Here is a 12,491-nt window from a genome sequence, read left to right as displayed (position 1 = left end):
CATTTCAGCTAGCGGAAAGCCTGCAGCTATGGAACTTGCGGGGGGGGATGTCTCCTGCTCCCCCAGACAGGACGGTTGGCTGGGATGGAAGAGGCACTCGATCTTCATAGGACAAAGGGCCTGATGGGGTTGGCAGCCGTGAGGACTTCCTTGACCTGCTGTGTCACCGTGCCCCATCTCTCTGCGCAGCTGTCCCCAAACCCCCGATTCACATTTCAGCGTCTTAGGCCAGTATCGTCAGCCTTTCCCACTTCACTGTTCTTTCCGCCCATTCTTTCTTTGGATCTTGATCAGTCGTCTACCTGGGATCTGCCGAGTGGATACTGGGGGGTCATTCCCCCTAAGAAAAGACTGAACCAGGGATTTGCAGACCTATCCCCACCCCCCAAGGCCTGGACCTGGTTCTTGGTTACTGAGAGGGGCTGTCTTTTCCTCCCGCTGTTTACTGGACTTTGAAGGGGCCTCTGCTCCTTCCATGGGCTCTTTGCCATCAGCCGTAAGGTGGGGGATTAGGACCTGCTTTAACGCCCCCCGTCTCTTCAGGCCTCCAAAGCTCACGCTGACTAACCCAAACCTGTGAGTCTCTCTCTAGTGCTTGCAGCGGGGACGGGGTGGTGGGGGAGGATTCTGGTCAGCTGGCCACTCCCTAGAGCATGCTGGACCTTCAGATAGAGGGAGGTCTGGCCTGAGCACAGGGTGGGAGCCCATGGGGAGGGAGTCATTGAGGAAGGTGAGCCCTCCCCTGGGCGAGGTGGTGGGAAGGCAGGTGTGGTGAGATGCCAGCTGTGAAGTCCCGGAGCAGGGACCTTCTTGACCCCAGGCGGCCTGTTGGCCACTGTCTGCTCACCCAGAGGCCTTAGGCTCTGGGTTTTCTATGGCCTCAAGTCTAAATGTTGGCCCACTGCGCCAACAGGAGGTCTCTCCCCATCCCCCTTTTACTCATGCCTCACTCTGGCAGTGAAGAGCTGTGTCCCCCTCTGCTGCCAGGTCACTTAGGGAGGCCTAGCCAGGACTGATTCCCCCACGCCCCTAGAGCTGCCCCACGCACCAGGGCAGAGCAGGGCATCTGGGACGGAAGAGACTCGAAGGTTTCTCAGACAGCCAGGCCTGGACAGACAGGCCTGGAGATATTTAGCCCCCACACGGGTGGGGGGGAGGATGGGAGGCCCTGTGTGGTCCCACCCCTTGTCGCCTCGCCCATTTTCCCATCACCACCTCTGTGGTCTCCATGGTAACCCAGCAGAGCCAACCTCCTCCGGGGAGGCGGGCCTAGACCCCCACTCTCCCACTACCCAGCTCGTCAGCAGCCACAGGGCTACCAGGCAACTGCCAAGCCCCCTTCCAACTGGGGCAGTGCCCCCACCTCCATCCGCTCAGCCCCCAAGAGGGCTACAGCTCATCTGGGAATTGCAGAGAGGAGTGGGCCAAGAAGAAGCAACCCTCTGGTCTCGGAGAGGACAGATTTGGCTTCCAAGAGAAAGGTCTATTTGGAGAGGTAGTGGGCCAAGGGAACGGAGGTTACCAGCCAGCAACCTGGGCGTTGTACTGTCTTTATTTTTAAAACCACTGAAGTGCAAGACTTATTTTGCACTATTCTCCACTTTTTTTTTTTCTCATAGGCTTTTGGTGTCTTTTTATAAACATACTTTCTTGGTTTTCTAATGGAGTATATAGTTTAGCCATTTCCACAGACTCTGGCCTCCTCGCTAACTTTTTTTGGATGGGAGAAAGGGGTGGTGAGGGTGGTCAGCCGCCCTGCACCCGTTCACCCCGCCTCTCTGGTCCTCGGCCACCAGCCTGAGTCCCGGACCGTCCACCACCAGCATCACACAGTAGCCCACGCGGATAGACAGTTGTCAGACAAGATTCCTTCAGATTCCGAGTTGCCTACCGGTTTGTTTGTTTTTTAGACAGCAATAACCACAGCACATATTACTGTAGTACTTTATAATTTGACATACATACATACCATAGTGCTATTCTCTCCTCTTTTTTTTGTTTTCAACTTTTTTTTTTTTTAAATAAATGCTCATAATCTTTACTGGTGAAAAGGATGAAAAAAAAAAAAAAACCAACAAACAAAACCTGTTTGTGGGAAAAGAAAAAAAAAGAAAAAGCGGGGGGGAAAAAATCACCTGAATGTGGAAGAGCTCGCCTCCTGTTTAGTGTTTTGTACGTAAGGAAATAAAAAACGAAAAAAAACAAAAAAAAAAAAACAAAACAAAAAACCTGAGGATCTCACGTTTTATTAAAAAAGTGAAGATTGCTGTATACTATTTATTCAACTTATAATTTATGTTACTCCTTGATCTTTGTCCTTTGTCGTGACAAAGCATTTATTTAATAAAGTTATGCATTCAGTTAGCCTGCGTCACCTTCCTCCGAGGGTCCAGGGAAGGTAGGCGAAGGGAGAGAGGGGACAGACGGAAGGAGAGAGGACCAGGTGGAGGCAAAGCCAGGGCCTGCTCCCTCCAGAGGGGCCCCCAGACCCAAAGCCAGGTGCCCCCTTCTCCATCTCTCCAAAACCCTTTCAGTGAGTTCACTACACAAGGCGCTTAGGAGGGAGGGTGGTCCTGCAGCTTCAGCAGCTGTTATCACGAGGACTATTATCATTTTTACCATCTAATCTCAGCTCCTGCTGCTAAAGAAAGTGATCTTAGTCAACTCCTAAGCAAAGGATGGGTCTCTTCTCCTCAGAGAGGACTTTAAGGAAGGCATTGCTAGAATGTTCCTCTCAAGCTCTGAACTCCTGGGAACCTCTGGCAGAGGTGAATCGTACCTCCTGCTCCTGCCCAGCACCCCGTTGCCATTTCCGCCCGCTGAAGAGGAAAGTTATGAAATGGCTAGTAACTCTGATTTCAACCCTCCAGCGGCGTAAGGACCACAATTCCTGCACTGTTCTACCATCCGCCCTTCCTTCCTCTGGCCCCTTCTCCACATCTCCATGTCCCCTCTTTATCTGCGAGCCCACAGCAGGGCACCGCCCTTCATGCACCACCCCCTGACCACCCCCAACAAGGGCCTCCGTCCATGGGCACAGCAGGGGGACGGAGTTGGGGGCATCTCCACTCTGCCCGACCCGGACCCCCCGGTGCCCTGCCCCTTCCAAGTCACATGGCAAGCAGAGACATTGGGAGTGTCCCTGCCTGGCAAGGGGCTGGCCTGTCATTGGGCACGTGTCCTTCGGAAGCAGCACTGAAGCTCTCTTCCCTGAGACCACTGGGCCCGTACACAGCTTTGCAGATGCGCAGCCGTGCAGCCAGCGCCCGGCAGTGACGGCAGAGCTGGAGGGTGTGACAGGTGCGCTGGGAGGCCAGCGAGGGACCGGCCTTCCTCACTCTCCTGGGCAGGGGTGCTGATGAGTTGTGTTGGGCAGGGACAGGAAGAGCAGCACGCAGGAAGGCCGTGTGGTCCGGGTCAGGCCACATGGCATCCCCTGCCCCGGGACTGTCTCCTGGCCTCTCCATTGGCAGCTGCTCATCCACGTACTGCCTGGTGGTGGTTGGGGGGGGGGGTGTTGTCCAGGAGTGGGCCAGGATTCTTCTCAGACTAGCTCCCCCTTCAGGGCCCATGCCACCCCCGGGCCCACTCCACCGTGCCCCCTACTCCTACAACCCTCACCTCCGGACATCCCGCTCAGCTACCCGCGTCATCTGGGATCTGGCTCCGGGCTGCTGTGCTTCTGGTCCGACCCCTCCCTGTACAGTTCATCATCGGGACCCATACAAAGCACGTTGCTGACCACATGTTCACCCGGGGGGCGCTGTGAGCCAGTAGGACTGGGCTGGGGCCTGGGGTCTGCTGTGTCCCACCCTCACCCCCAGCTTTGGCAGCTGGTCCAAGGCCACACTCTTAGAAACACTCTCAACTCCACGGTCTCACCTCCATCCACCGAAGCCCCTCTCTGAGCCTGGGTACCCTCAAGGGTTCCGCATGGAATATCTGAAGATCCCCCTCTCCCATTCCAAGCATAGTCGGTTATTCCAGTGAGAGAAATGGAGTGAGGGTGCTGCAATGTCAGTGTTTTACTCAGTGGAGAACGAGAGCCTTTGGTCTCCCCTATTCTGCTGTTCGATTCATCAACCCTCCCCGGCTCTTCCCCGGGGATCCTGGAGCCCATGGCTCCACTGTTAGCATCTGCCTGTCTGGGTGTCACCTGCCCTGCAGCCCCTCGGCCCTGGATAAACCTCCCCTTGTCACTCCTGCACAGCCCCGCTGAGCCCTGCTGGAGGAAGTCCCAGCATCGTGTGGGCTGACACCACCACAGAATCCCCAACCTCCAAATCCTGCCTGGGGAACCTCCCACATTTCCCCAACACACTCTCAGGCTCCTCCTCATACGGCCTTCTCGCTATCAGAGAAAACCAAGACCCGCCTCTGAGAACGTCCTATCTTCTCATCCCAAGCCCCATGGAGTCAACCTCTGTCATGTTCTCTCTCACCTCCCCCATCAGTCTCCTCTGTTTCCAAGGGACAGTCCCCTTCCTTCTCTCTCCCTGCCCGCTGCTCCTCCATCTCCTCCATCAACCATCCCCTATCCTGCTGTTTAGGCAACAGAGGAGAGGGAGAGAAGGGGATGGATAGGAAAAGTATCTTTTTTTCTTTTTTCAAACACACGCACTGTATTTTATTTTTAACAAGAGATATACTGACACCAAGCATTGTAAATGGATGACCACAACAAAAGCAACAATGATTGCAATTACCAAACACGAAACACACTCATACTATGTCATAATATTGACATTCAGTCCAGTAATCCTCCACTGTAACAGCTCCTTTAATTTGCAGTGAAAATTGATTTGTATATTTTTTTGCGTCTGAGCCCTTGTGGGATTTTTTCTTTTATTCAAACAGAAAGTCACAAAAATTATAATCCTCATCAGTTCACTCAGTCCCATGTAATTAATTCTTTTTTCATCTTGACCTTTTGTTAGCACTTTTATGAATTCATCAGTTTTCCATTAGAGTTCTGAAAATGCTTATTCATTCAGTTCAGCAGTATAGTCGGTTACCAGAAACCTGTACTTGTCAGAGTCTGGAAGAGTATCTTGTGTTTAGAGCCGATGGGACTTGTTCATGAACTGGATGTCAGGATGAGGGGAACGTCGAGGATATCTTCTCCACTCAAAGTCCCCCAGACAGCTCAAGTTCAACGTGTCCAAAACTGAACTTGTACTGTAAGCTCAGGTACTTCACCTGTCTTATTTCACTTTATACCTTAAAAGCACCAGTTCAAAACCACGAACAAAATTTGAACTCATCTTCCCTCTTAAACTCTCCCCTCTTCATCTCCCCTCTCCTCCTCCTCTCCATCTCTCTCCTCCCTTTGCTCTCTCAGAGAACGGCATCTACCCAATTGCCAAACCCAGCCCTCCTTTACCCCCAACGTCTAATAAGTCCCCAAATCTCAGGAATAAGCTACCTCGTTGACAGCTCTCCTATCTGACCGTTCTCAGAACCTGGCCCGCCCGGTTCAGACCACGCTCACTTCTCACCTGGATCACTACAGTTTCTTCCTGCCGGGACCTTCCATCCCCACCCGTGTCCTCCAAGCCAGACATAGCGGTCAGACTTCACTTTCTAAAACACAGATCCAGTCACGTCATCCTCTGCCTAAATTCCTTCCTTGACTCTTGTTTTTGTTTTGTTTTTGTTTTTTTGCGGTACGCGGGCCTCTCACTGTTGTGGCCTCTCCCGTTGCGCAGCACAGGCTCCGGACGCGCAGGCTCAGCGGCCATGGCTCACGGGCCCAGCCGCTCCGCGGCACGTGGGATCTTCCCGGACCGGGGCACGATCCCGTGTCCCCTGCATCGGCAGGCGGACTCTCAACCACTGCGCCACCAGGGAAGCCCCTTCCTTGACTCTTGAGAGCATTCGGTCTTAAAATCCTTCATCAGGACACCCAAGGTCCTTCCTGGTGAGCCCTCCTCGCCCTGCGCCTCCCATACCATAGGCAACCTCAACCATCGGCAGGTCTCCACGTTCATTGTGTAGCTAATGCTGGTCCCTCTGTCTGAACCCCACCACACGTGTGCGCACACACACACACACACACACACACACGCACACACACACACCACGTCTTTCCCCAAATTCCTATTTCCTCCTTACAGCTCTGGCCTTACACGCCTCCTGAGACAATTGTTCCTCCTAATTGCACCAGGCATACTTCCGTTATATGGCTGCTTCCCTTTACTAGAATGTCAGCCCCTTCAGGACAGGGACCATAATCTTTTTCACCTTCATATCCTAAAACCCTAACACTGAGCCCAGGATACGGTACTAACCCCCTGTAGGCAGCACTTACTATACGACAGAAATGAGTTTATATTCTCAAAGCAATTCTTTGAGACAGAAATTATCTCAACGTTTAAGGATGAAAACAAGGTTCAGAGGTTAGAAATGTGTCCAAAGTCACATGTCATAAGTAGCAGCCTCCAAATTCTGTTCCAAGACTGCCTTACCTCCAAGCCCATGCTCTCAACTATCCCATCACATGTAGCTAGTATTCCAGACACATCTGACAAATGCAGTCGCTACAGCGGTGATGTGCCACATTCGGAGGGCATAAGAACAGGCCACCTAGGATAGGTCCCGTGGTTCGCAAGTTCAACAAGCATCCCCAGTTGACTCATCCTGGACTCCTGGGACCACCTCTGAAGCAAATGACGCTTTGAGACAGTGTAAACTCAGTTTCCCAGGCTGCCACACAGTGGCAGTATAGTCACAGTGTTTGTCAACTGCCCGTCCTAAACTAAAATTTAAACAATTCCAGAAGGTGAGCCATCAGCTTGACATCTTCAAGATCCCTTGCCCAGCCAACCATCATCCCACATGGATGCAATTAAGCTTTCCCTCAGAAAAGGTTTCTAGGTCACAGTATACACATCAGTCAGTGCGGTTCCTGTAGCAGAAGTGCTGCTCACATACCCGTAAAATCCACCTCTTCAGAGGGTTTAGAGTACAAGGAGGCTGCAGGCAAGTGACATGGAAATGGGCAGGGAGACTGTGGCGTCCTCAGGGGTACGCTGCAAAAATATTACAGAAACGACGTCCGTGAGTTAGCAACCCTGGGGCGTGGGGGCTGGCATGAGGGCTGACCCCAGCAGTGGCCCCATGATAATAACCCCTTTCATTTGGTACACTCCTCCTGTAGTTCTCAAAGCACATTCACATCTATTGTCTCACATTAATAACCACCCTGTTATCAACTGGGTGATAGTAGATATCAACCCTGTTGAGGCTGAAATCATCCCCATTAAACAGATGAGGAAAACTGAGGCTCAGAGAAGGCGAGTAATGTAGCTCCAGGGCAATGGAATAGTAAGGGACAGATTTCAAACCCAGGTGTTCCAACTTCAGTATTCATTGCCTTACTCCTTGGCTTTGCACTAGAACCTTAATCAATCAATTAATGTTAAAAAAAAAAAAAAGAAAGAAAGAAAGAAAAAACGCCTGCAGTCCACTCCAGACTTGCCTTACTCCTTGGCTTTGCACTAGAACCTTAATCAATTCAATTAATGTTAAAAAAAAGAAAGGAAGAAAGAAAGAAAAAACGCCTGCAGTCCACTCCAGACCAATCAGATCAGAATTCCTGATGGTGGGGCATCAGGGTCAGCATGAAATATTTTTTTAGGGCCCCAGTCAATTCAAATGTTAGCCAAGTTGAAAATCACTGCCCTTGCTGGGAAAGCCAGCACGGCTGCCCCAACCAGGACAGCAGCCACCGGCTGCCGACTACAGCTGAGGGGGTGGGAGATGGGTGGTGGGAACACCCATCAGCAGACGAAAGAAAATTCGTGTAGGGACTGGTGACCCACGGGCTGCAGATCCAACCAGCGCCCAAAGCCCTCCAGGCTCTCCCCGAGCATCCGCCCTGCTTCCGCCCACAGGGGGCAGTGTAACTCAGGGCTGAGCAGCATCCCCTCTCTGGAGTTAGGGGCCCCAGCCCTGGGCGGTGGAGGTCGGGCACTTCCAGGGACCATTTCCTCATCTGTGAAGTGGAGCTAATAATAGCACCTCATTTGTGGATTCATGATGATTAACTGAATTAATGCACTTCCGGAGCAGCCAGCCACTAGCTACTGGCCCAGCCGAGATACTCTGAATGGGGATGTCTGCTCTGGGGGACCTGCTTTTCTTCTTCGAGGAATGAAACTCATCTCACCCCTGGCCCGGGACCCAGGTATCCTTCTGCTTCTCCTGAGAGGCTAAATGGACGGTCAGGAGGGAGGTGGATCAGGCAAAGCAGCCTCTGGTTCCCCTCCTCCGTGGCAGGAAGGGGTCAGATGCCACAGAAGAGGGGTGGCACCGTGAGACATGGGGCCAACGGGGCCGTGTGTGGACAGCGGGTCTGAAAGCACTGCGCACTCCTTCCCCCACGGCCCCCCGCAAAGTGAGAAGCCCCCCGGAATTGGCCGGGGCCGAAGGGGCCAACAGAACCAAGCGGGCAGAGCTCTCACACAGAACGGTGCTTCAGAAATAGGGCCCACATCTGTGCCTGGTTCCCCAGTCCCTCGGCATTGGTCAACACGTGCTATTCTGGGGCCAGACAGCTCCTCAGGCCCATCGGCGGCGAGCAGGCCTGGATTCTCAGAGGTCACAACAGCCCTTTTCCTTGGGGGCTGAGTAGATGTCTCCCCCTGGGCAAAGGAACTCTCCTTGACTTCAGGGGCCAGAGGACCCCAATTCCACTGTTTCCCTGCTCCCTTTCTTCCTCTGCAGTGTCATCCGAATGTGAGAGAGAGAGAGAGACAGAGACACGGGCTCCACCCCTCCTCCCCCAGGGCCCACCCAAGGGCGGGAAGGTGGCCAGAGCCTCAGCTGGGAGTCCAGACTCCTAGGGCTGCAATGGAGGCTTCCACCTGGATTCAGGACTTTGAGTCTCCGTAGCCCCTCTTCCTGCCCCATCCATCTCACTGCTGTGTTATGAATGGAAAACCGAGACTGTGCCTGTCCCACTTCCCCGCGAGTCCAGCCAAGGCTGGAGGGAAGGAGGCTGGTGAGCCTCGAGATCTCTTTCCCACGGGGGCCCCAAAGACTCAGGCAAAAGAAACGTGCTTTATTTTTCCTTCCTTTAATCTTAAGCAAAAGAGACACAGGGGTTCAAAAATAAAAATTTCTTTTTTCCCTCTCCCAAACCTTTACCCCAGCTCCGCACTGCAACCACCCGCTTCCTGCCCAGCAGGGACTCGAGGAGGGAGGGTGCAGGCATCTCCAGCCGGGGAGGGGGAAGGTGGGGAGGGGGGGGAGGGGGGGCGGGTGGGGGTGCTGAGCTCGGTGCTGGTCTCTTTCCAAATATAAATACACGTGTCAGAACTCCTGGAAAATCCTCCCTCCACCCACCACGCAAGCGCTCTCCTTGCTCTGCCAGCTTTGGAGGGGTGGAGGGCGGTGCCAGGCACCGGCTGGCTGTAGGTTTACTGCATCCGCTGGGTGTGTACCCCGCGAGCCCCCTGCTGCTCGTTGTAGAAGAGATGACACTCGGGGTCCCCCCGGATGGTTGGGGCCCCCTGGATCAGCTTCCCGGTGTTGGGGTTCACACACCAGCACTCCCCACGCTGCCCGTTCAGAGACATCTTGCACTGAGGAGAGAGAAGAGGAGGACATGGAGAACACCCCGATAAAACGGAGGTCTCACCAAAATGCAGGCTCCGTTCATGAGGTCTGGGTGTGCCTGCAATTCTGCACGGCTAATAAGCTCCAACGTGACTCACGCTGGTGCTGCTGGACCAGGAACCGTGCTCTGCTTATCAGCAAGGCTGCTGGGGATGCCTCGCGATGGAAAGACTCAGCCCCCATCCACCGGGAGGTCCCATCCAGCCGGGGACCCAGTGTACTGGAGTTCACTCGTAGTGTGAGGCGGAAAACGCACATACAAGTCAGCATTAGCTCGGGTCCTACTATGTGCTGGGCGTGGCATAAGCAGTCGTATACGCTGCTCGTTTACAGTGCATATCTAACATACACTCATTTAATCCTCTCAACCACCTTGTGAAGTAGGTACCATTACTTCACCACTTTAAGGACGATCAGAAGGAAGCCCAGATGGGTTCAGTAACTTGCCCAATGTCACAGAGCTAGTAAGAGCCACAGCTGAGACGCCAACCCAGGCATTCCCCTCCCAGGATCCCTGATCTTACCCATAAGCCAATTCCTCTTGCAAATCCCCGTTTACCCATAAGGTTTGGAAGAAAAGAAGATCACTATTTCTTCTTTTGAGCTCCAAACGAAGTAGCTGGCTTACATTTAGAGGGCAGGTGTACGAACAAATAGCTTTTAACGCTAGACTCCTATTTCAAAGGGCAAGATGCCTGGGCTGTGAAGGAGATGGGGAAGTGAGTTTATACCCCGGGGATACCCCCGGGGTATCGGCAGAGCCCCGTACCCCATCTCCTGGCTCTGCACAGCCACCCTTTAAAAGCCAGTTCTGACTTCCCACTAGGACCACCAGGGGAGCCTTTGAAAAGTCTGGTGCCCAGAAAGCACCCCAGACTCACAAAATCTGTATCTCTGGGGGTGAGGCCCGGGCATCCGTATTCTTTAAAGCTCCCTAGAGAAGCCCAGTGTGCAGCTGGGCTCAGAACCTCTGCTGGAAAACAGAATGGCCGGTGGAGTCCACACCATCTCAATCCTTCTCTCCGCCTTACATGATGAAATGCACACAGACTTTTTCTCCCTATACAAGGGATGAGCTGGAGGAAGTGAGCAGTGCACTAGGTGAAAGGACAACTGACCACGTTAAACAGCCACTAACAACCATCACTACAAACTCTATGTGGTTAGGTAAACAATATTAATAATGATAAGGGGAAATATGCATACACACATAGATCATTAGAAGGCATATGAACAGAATGGAAAGGGGGAGGAAAAAGGGCTCCTGGGTGTTTTACTTACACTTCCTACATTTTCTCTAATGTACTGATAACACTGTTCTGTTACTGTTTCTAGAAATATTTCAAGTGGTGTTTTTCCACCCCTGATTCTCCATTCCCTGAGATACTTGAAAACCAGAGAGGCTACTTGGTCAATGGTTTAAATCAGTGATTCTGGAAATGCCATCCATGGATCATCAGCATCCTCTGAGAGCTGGTTAGAAATGCAAACTCTCAGACCCCGCTTGACCGTCTGAATGACAGACTCTGGGGACGAGGCCCCAGAACCACCTGCAGGTGATTCTAATGCTCAATAAAATCAAGAAGCACTGGTACGAGGCGCTATTTCTCCTCCAAGAGGCTCCCTCCTATCCTGGACAGCAAGCGCCGCTGGCAGGTAAGCTGCGTACATGGAGTCAGGCTCTGACAAGCCTGAAGCCAAGAAGAGAAGCCCCGCTCCCGCCTTCCCTGGCCTGGCAGCTGGCATCCCCTCCCCCCTTGGCTGGCATCCCCACCCGCCTCCTCACAGAAGACCAGGTCTCCCGCTCAGAGGCTGACGGGTGGTGGGGCAAGAACAAGGCACACCCAGGGTCCCGGGCCAAGGAGATCCTCGCTCACCTGTTTGAGGTTGTACAGGCCATGCTTGTCACAGTTGGGGATGTGCAAGGAGTAGAGGTGCTCCAGGGGCCCCCGCTCGTCGGGAAGGCGCATGGTGGAGATCCGCTCCAGGACCTGGTCCAGTTCCTGCTGGCAGGGGGTCTGTGGGCACACGCACGCGGAGAGGATGCTTAGAGTGGGAACAGGCCCGTGCTTCTTCTGAAGGGACCTTCCCAAGGCCACACAGCCAGCTGGTGGAACCAGGAACTTCGGACACCCAGCCCAGCAATCTTACTACCATATGATTATGCTCCACCGCGCCCCTAAAGAAAGGCACCTGCATATGAGTATTCCCTCCTCTCCGCCATCTGTGTCAACGGCTTTCAGGGGTCAAAATGGGAGCTACTTGCAAATACTGAATTCAAGTGGCTGCCTCTAGAGTATCTCTACACCCACCCAGTGGCCCAACCTCCATTCCCTTCCATAAACCCAACCAGGGCCAAGACAGCAAAGCTGAGCTGGAAAGAAGAGGAGGGGTAGCTGAGTGAGGGCAGCGTATTGCAACAAGAGTGGGCAAGCTCAAGTGGATCCATCTATATCTCTAGCGTCCATCGTTTTGCCTGTGTCCCGAAGCCAAGCAGAAACGTGGAGGTTTTAGAAGGAAGGGACTTCAAGAAACCCATATGCAGAGCCCATCTCACAGCCAAAGGTACTGAGGCCCCCCAAAGAGAAACGGATCAGCCTGAAGGTCACTGAATATGTCGGTGGCAGAATCAGAGAGGAAAGTGCTTTGCCCGCAGGCACACAGGACACGGATCTCATCGGGGGGCCCACATCCCCGCTTGCTGGGACACTCCCTTTGCACATCCTCCCACCCCTCCAACCAGACCCGACCCACTCTGACCCTGGCAGGTGGCGGCCGCAGCTTCTTGGGCTCCTCCAGGCCGAGGTGATGTTTGCCACCCTTGCCCATCTGCCGGTGCTGCTCCGTGACCTTCTCCCGGAACACGGCCA

The 12,491-nt window shown here is 53.4% G+C and overlaps 1 protein-coding gene across 1 annotated transcript; it reads right to left on the bottom strand.

Moving 5' to 3' along the window:
* Positions 1-9,063: 9,063 nt before the first annotated feature.
* Positions 9,064-12,485, bottom strand: LOC102990423 (insulin-like growth factor-binding protein 2). The gene is made up of 3 exons (XM_028485918.1): positions 12,382-12,485; positions 11,499-11,639; positions 9,064-9,587 (listed from the first exon to the last, which is right to left on the bottom strand). The coding sequence occupies exons 1-3, from the start codon at positions 12,448-12,450 to the stop codon at positions 9,423-9,425; spliced, it is 375 nt and encodes a 124-aa protein (XP_028341719.1). The 5' UTR covers positions 12,451-12,485; the 3' UTR covers positions 9,064-9,422.
* Between the last annotated feature and the right edge of the window lie 6 nt (positions 12,486-12,491).

The sequence above is a fragment of the Physeter macrocephalus genome, unplaced genomic scaffold (assembly GCF_002837175.3).
Source record: "Physeter macrocephalus isolate SW-GA unplaced genomic scaffold, ASM283717v5 random_730, whole genome shotgun sequence".
In the NCBI taxonomy this organism is placed as follows: domain Eukaryota; kingdom Metazoa; phylum Chordata; class Mammalia; order Artiodactyla; family Physeteridae; genus Physeter; species Physeter macrocephalus.
The sequence above is the reverse complement of the archived record's forward strand: the minus strand, read 5'-3'. Positions and strand labels throughout refer to the sequence as shown.